The sequence below is a fragment of the Photinus pyralis genome, unplaced genomic scaffold (assembly GCF_008802855.1).
Source record: "Photinus pyralis isolate 1611_PpyrPB1 unplaced genomic scaffold, Ppyr1.3 Ppyr1.4_LG3a, whole genome shotgun sequence".
NCBI classification, from domain to species: domain Eukaryota; kingdom Metazoa; phylum Arthropoda; class Insecta; order Coleoptera; family Lampyridae; genus Photinus; species Photinus pyralis.
The window spans coordinates 833,038-840,508 of NW_022170509.1; the positions used below are offsets into that span (position 1 = coordinate 833,038).

The following is a 7,471-nucleotide window of genomic DNA, read 5'->3' on the forward strand; positions in this document are numbered from 1 at the left end:
AATGTAAAATTAACGACGTTTTCAAAATGTTGTTTGCATGCCCAAATGCCAATTTTCTTATTTATGGAAGCATTTAAATGAAATGTTATACATAGGCATTTGGAATAAAGACAAATCTAACATCAATTGCAAATTTTGGTTTTGCGCATGCGCATTGCCAACTTCCTTATTTACGGAAGCATTAAAATGAAATTTAATACATAGATAGTTGGAATACAAGCAAATCTAACACCAGTTTTAAATTTTGGTTTTGCGCATGCGTATATGCAACTTTCTTATTTATGAAAGCAGTTAAATGAAATACCATATGTAGTAGGCACCTTGAATGAAACTAAAACTAACACCGGTTTCAAAACTACTGTTTACGCATGCTGTCTGTTTTATTTACGAAGGTATTCAATGAAATTTCTAATGTAGACAATGCGCAATGCCATTTACGAAAGCATTTATAAAAAGTCCAATATGTAGACAATTTGAATAAAAGTAAAACTAATGCCCATTTCCACAAGAATCCGGTTTACAGTGCACTGATGTCAGCGCAGACCAATAACATTACCAAACACCCCTTTCCAGTCACTAAAATATTAAGAGACCTGGTAGGAAATACTGATTTATCCAAAACTACTCCACATCCAAACTCTGTCTGCCCTCCATGGGCTAAGCAAATGCCTCAGATCAGCAAAACCTTATGTAAATACAATAAAACTGACACTCCTAACCTAGTTCTTAAACAATCATTCCTTAAGTTAATAGACAAATACGGACAATCAAACAACATACTATACACAGATGCTTCCAAAGACGACAAAAGTGTTAGTTGTTCAGTCACGACATCAGATTCCACAATAGCGAGATACGTGCTACCAAACTTTTGTAGCATTCATACTGGAGAGCTATATGGAGTCTTAATGGCGCTAAGCACCATTACCGGCGAGAATAAGAAGACAATAATATGTACCGGTTCCCTGGCAGCGATACTTTCCATCGACAATATATTTACCCAAAATTGCCTAGCACAACAGATCCATGACTCCTACCAGCAACTTGTTGCCAAGAATAACACTGTAACTATTGTCTGGACGCCTTCTCACGTAGGGATTCCTGGGAATGAAAGAGCTGACAAAGCCGCAAAAGAAGCTCTAAACATGGATTTGCCCACAGTACAAATTCAACTACACACCGACCTCCAAAACTCTCTGAAGCAGTCTATCACCAGCAAATGGCAACATATTTGGAGCCTCTCCAACGCCAAACTGGCCCAAATTCAAACACAAATAACCGCACATAATCTACCCTTAATGCCGAGAAAGGATACCATAATAATACACAGATTAAGGATTGGTCATACTGGTGTCACGCATGGTCACATCTTGGACAGTCTCGATCCACCACGGTGCGAATGCAACGACATTCTTACTGTAAACCACATTCTCTCCGAATGCCCAAAGTATGATGAAAATAGACTAAAATGGCGGATAGGGACAGACCTGAAAGAAGACCTTGCAACACCAGAAAATATTGCCAGAGTAATTAATTTTCTGAAAGACATCAAATTGTATAATTGTATATAGATACCGTCCTATACTTATTATGTTAGCCACACTTATCTTACTGTAACTGTGCCAATAGTAGTCGAGGCACAAAAAATTAAAAAAAAAAAAAAAAAAAAAAATTTGTATGATTTTATTTGTATACGCTCCACTATTTTTCATTACACTGTATAGACTTCGACGATGGCGGCTCATTTGAAAGAGAATGGGGTAAGGATCTCGTGCCTACCGCTATTTTTTCCTGGTCCTAGCATTAATATTATTAGGCTCTCGTAATGTATGTTTGCATACTTTTTAACTTGTGTTTGTACACGACGAACTACACTCGGTCCTCGTTGGAGATGCTATTCCAATGGTTTTTACTCTACAAAATAAACGAGCACTTATGTAGTTTCAAGCTTTACAATACGCTAGGTATAATAAATTAGTTAATCTAAGGTTATTTTGTTATATTAAATACGTGTATACAACCATAAATTATCTTTGCACAGAAAGTGTGCGTGGGGATTTTCTTGAATGCCCTGATTAACTTTGCTAGTATACGATTAACTTTGTCATATGGTTAGATCCTAACTCACTTTAGCTGCGGTTTTCTCAACGTTGTTATTATATAATAATATTTCATTATGTTACAATATGCGATCCATAATTACTTCGGGATTTGAACTGCACGGCTGACGACCTGCGGTCAACGAAAGCTGCCCTATTTATTTCCGTTCGTACACTGTGTGACAATTAGAAGAAAGGAACAATACAACAAGGTTCTAATGGTTTCATCAAAATGTGGCACTAAATATTAGAAAAGCTATCGCCCTTCTTTTACTAAAGCATTGAATAAAAAATTAATTTATTCAATGCTATTAGTCCCTATCGTACGGATAAAGTAATATAACAATAACATTCCGCTCGGTGTCATAATTACCTCACTACGTCAACCTAAAGGGCAAGACATGCGAAGTGATGGAAACGACGCCTTAATTATAAGGAAAAGTCGAAAGTGGGCCATCCATTGTATCAAATGATAAATGTATTGGAACGAAAATATACATATGTTCAATATTACTGTATGTATAAGCAAAATAATGGTTACAGTTTGCAAATGACACAATACGAGACTGCTCGCCGTGTCAATAATTTTTCAAGGTTTGGGAGAATTAATTATTTTTAGGAAAGGGCCGAATGATGCAAATTTTAATATTGTGACCTAGAATTTATGAGTAACAACTTAACAAGCGAAAACCTACAATTATTAAAAATATTATGAATGCAATCTCCGTTTTATAATTGGACTACAGATTAAATTATACAGGGTGATCATTTGAAAACTTACCACCCCCCATATCTTAGTAAATAAACGAGATATTTAAAAAAATCAAAATCCGTTTTGGTAATTCGGAGGGGGAATCACAATGACATAGTTGGCGACGCACCCCCCCACACCCCCTGCACCCTAGCCACCCCAACTTTTAAATCTTAAATAGTGACTCCCCATGTGTGATACGTCGTTGGAAAGCTCTGAAAAAATGCTTTCCAACCATACCAAATAGCATTAGGTTAGTAATTATCGTGCAAATCAAAAAATAAACATGGAAAATCGTATTTAACTTGAACTTCCAAAGCCGACTCGACAGCACTCATTTTTGATCGGCAGTTATAATCTATTCTCAAATTCTTGTCGAACCTTTCCAATGTTGGTTTTGCAATATTTCGACATTCTTGAATTATTCTCTGTCTTAGTTCGTTTATGTTCGCCGGTTGCGTTTTAAATACGACAGATTTCAAATGTACCATATTAGTTTATTTTTTGATTTGCACGATAATTACTAACCTAAATGTAATGCTATTTGGTATGGTATTTTTTCAGAGCTTTCCAACGACGTATCACACATGGGGGGTCACTATTTAAGATTTAAAAGTTGGGGCGGCTGGGTCGCAGGGGGTTGGAGGGGGTGCGTCGCCAACTATGTCATTGTGATTCCCCCTCTGAATTACCGAAACGGATTTTGATTTTTTTTAATATCTCGTTTATTTACTAAGATATGGGGGGTGGTAAGTTTTCAAATTGTCACCCAGTATGTATCTGTCATTTCATAAGCCTTGGAAATACTGTCTCCGTGATTCGATTAAAGTTTACCTTTCGCTGATCAGATCGCTGAAATAAATAATCTGCATTAGGTTGACCAAACACCTAATTTCAAGTTACCGGCATGGAGTGCTAGGGTTGCCACCGTATCATTTTCCGAAACAGCTCAATTTTGATTTTGAGGAGGACGAAATATCTATAACATACACTTCGAATCTCCACTCCGTGGGTGTCACAGCAACTCTTAAAGGTACCAAGAAACTGATTGTGTACGCATTCAGTACCCAAGAAGTACTAAATAGTACTGTTGTATATTAATGTGCGGGTTATCGTTGACGATATCAAGTGTACTGGCTAGCTTCCAAATCCCGCCCGCCAGTACATAAAAAATATCGGCGTCCTTTATAGGTAGGAAATTTTTGCTGTCGTTTTAAGATAGTACCTACTCAATCAAATGGTACTGCAGAGTACTGATGTACTGGCGCGTACTGGCTACCGCGCAGTCAATGTGTCCATGAATTAAATTATGTAGAAAAGACAGAATGATGTGCTTCCTTCTCATTGAAAGACCTGGGACAATTTTCCAAGTACAGCGTCTTAGGGGAATCCTCTATCAGGATAAACTCCTTCAGAATGGAAGTGGATGTATTTTAAAAAGCGACGTTGAGTGTACTCGAGTTCAAACGTACTTTTTGTAGGAGGGGTCCCAAATTAGAGCAAACTTGTAAAAACACAATAAGAACATTAAGTGCTTTTAATTTAAAGGAATCCACGAGAACTTATTAAAACCATTTCTTGTTTGTCCAGCATAGACAATTACCATTGCCTGAGTAAGCAGGTATACTTCTATTTATGAGGGTACAGCTCTAATATAATCAACCATCTGTCAATAAAATAAGATAAAGCTGTCGAAGACTTCCTGGATCTAAGAAAAGTTACAGTTATTCTGTCTTTCTATCTTTATTGTGTTGTGTTAGTAGACATAACCTTTACACTTGTCAATAGTTACAGATACCTATTGTATAGGACCTATGGTAATATACGTCATAAATCAGTAAGGTCGGCGACTATTTATGTAAACAATTGGAATTCGTGCTACTTGAATGGATTTGCGTTATTCAAATTTACAAAAACCCGTACAAATACATTAAAAAAACTTCGAGACCAAACGAGACTTTCGCCGAGACTAATGATTAGATAAATTCGAGACGAGACGAGACGAGACGAGAACTGGCATCACTGCTACCATTCCCTTGTCATTTCGCTTTTGCAGTTTTTACAAACAAATTTGCAAAGATGCACTAAAAAGGCACTGTGAATGTTAAATTGATTATGCTCAAATTTGGGTATTGCGTATTATATGGCCAAAGCTGTGCCCAGTTTGAATTTCATGCAATTCGGTCCATCCGTTCTCCTTTAAATCGATGAACATGAAGCCATCGAGCGAGCGAGCGTCCGTCCGGGAGAAAGCATAATAAAACCCGACGCAAAAAATATTCTACGAGTATTAAAAATGAATATTAAGAATCGGAACGGAAGTAATGGTCTTCGTTTATGCTATTATAAATGCGACAAATTATCTATTACGTGTAATTAATGGCGTCTTTCAAAGTTTCTATACAGCAAAAATCGTCTCACATAAATATTTATCATTTCAGTACATTCCCATAAATATAAAACAAACCAAGATTCAAATAATAAAACTGTTTGAATGTTCAAAATTTTAACCCTCTTAGACCACCCACCACCGCCGGGCGTATGTCAAAAGGAGATTTCCTCGTGAAACAAAATTGAATAAAAACAGAAAAACAAAGAAAACACATAACGTTGACTTATTAATTGATTGTGCCGTTTATGAACGATCCGAAAGTCGAAAGGCCATAACAAATAAAAAGCTAAAGGTCATACTCAAAATTGCAGTTTATACCGTCAGATAAAAAATTTACAATCAAATGAAACACACTATAAGTTAACAAGCAAAAGCGTTTACAAAAACTTTATTATGGAGGACAGAGGTTGGCTTTTCTTCGTACTTACTACTTTAATTGACAGTTTTTTCGTTAAAACTGTAGTTTTTATTTATTGGTCGCGTTCTTTGAGAAACTGTCTGGAGATAAGTGCGTTCTGTACAGATCGTTAAATACCTATATGGATTAAAACTTTATATTCAGGTTTAGTATACCAATTCGATCGACACAGTCTTCGGGTCTACAAATTAGTGAACGGGTAATTCGCACATCCACAACGTAGTTACCATAGAATTCAATTAAATTCATTTAAATTACACATGCCATTAACAGCCACTTTCAATTATATAAGAGTGCGTCTTCAATTATTCCTAATTTTGTTTGGGTAAAATACGGCCGTGGCAAAATGAAAAATCTCGTCGGATAATGAAGGCTGTAAAACGGAACGTTACTTCTATAATTCATTCTCAGCAAAATCCTTTTGTTACAAGAGCATCATTCAAAATTAAATTCCTATTCAATCTTCTTTAGACTTAACGCAATTGTTTAGAATTACGCCGTTCCGGGTGAAAAGGAGCGCCTCTAACATTGAATTGAGTAAATGGTTGCATCTTATTTGTTCGCATGCATTTTATTGCTGACGATAAAGTGATTACAAAAAATTCTTTTCATTTCAGATTAAAAAAGGAAGTACCTACTGAAACAAACCACGCGACTATAAAACGCATCCTCCGCACGCAAGGGAGGCTCGAGGCATATAACGAGAAGGGCCTAACTTCGAAACACTTATTACACTTTATGGTTACCACATAAATTTCAAACATGTGAAATGCCATATTTCTCTATATAGCTTGGTGAATGAATGACTGTCATCAACACTTCAGAAGCTTAATTAGATTTCTAGAATATTTGCTAACTTGAAACTACCGTTATTTTAATCTAAAAAGCTTATATTCGCAGCATTTATAGAAAATGCTGGGCACATAACTTAATTTTGCACAACCGATCAAAGTTGATAATAATTATCTCAACGTTTTTCGTTCCTTTATCGCACAAAATGTAATAACGGCATTCCAAAAGCTACTCTCGTCATTTGCCTTTAATTTCATTATACCTACCTGTTTCACTACGTTTAACGCAATATTTGTTGGCATGTACACAGTGCACATAACCATGCTAATCTAATTCTCGGAAACTCGATATTGCATTTTCCGAATTACAGCTGCCATACTATGACCATAATTTCTAAAAAGCATACTCCGGGAAAATTTGCCTTTACAATAATTACACAAATAAACGAAAAAAGCGACAGTTCCCAAAGAAGTGTTCAAATATTTTACTTCCATCTCTTCGACCCTATACCCTTCTCTTTGTGTACCGTGGCATTTCTTTTCTAGGCTAAATCGCTTTCTATGGAATTTTGTATTACATCTTCAAGTTATGTTTACGACTTGGGTTGTGACAACGTTTCGCAAGTTTCAAAGTGTAACCACATAGGTCTTAGTCATACAATGGGATTTACACAAAGGAAAATCATCGGGGATCAAGCAAGAGAATTGCATGTTTTCGTTTTTGCTCGGGAACAATACTTGCAATTCTTGAATGGCAACTACAGACTACAGTTTTATTTTACTTTGAATTTATATCTAGTTTATGCGTAAAAGTAAAATAAATCGACCTATCCGGAATTAAATAGGATTTTGCCAGTCACATTATTCGAGTACTGCAATAAAGTGCACGGCGTGTTTTATTTGAAAACTTTCAGTGGGAATGCATCAAATACCTGTGCTCGTTCGAAAGAGAATTCCTAATCAGCGTAGTGCAATCATCAAACTTACATTTTAAATTGATTTTGGGAAAAAAACTGTAGG

General features: G+C 36.1%; 1 protein-coding gene across 1 annotated transcript; it reads left to right on the forward strand.

Annotated features, from left to right (window-relative positions):
• Nucleotides 1–908: 908 nt before the first annotated feature.
• Nucleotides 909–1,571, forward strand: LOC116165707. Its single transcript, XM_031480368.1, has one exon. It carries the CDS (start codon nucleotides 909–911, stop codon nucleotides 1,569–1,571), a length of 663 nt encoding a protein of 220 aa, XP_031336228.1.
• The last annotated feature ends 5,900 nt before the right edge of the window (nucleotides 1,572–7,471 follow it).

What these genes read in the sequence shown, in the direction of transcription:
- LOC116165707 (XM_031480368.1), top strand. Translation starts at nt 909, where the DNA reads ATGGCGCTAAGCACCATTACCGGCGAGAATAAGAAGACAATAATATGT.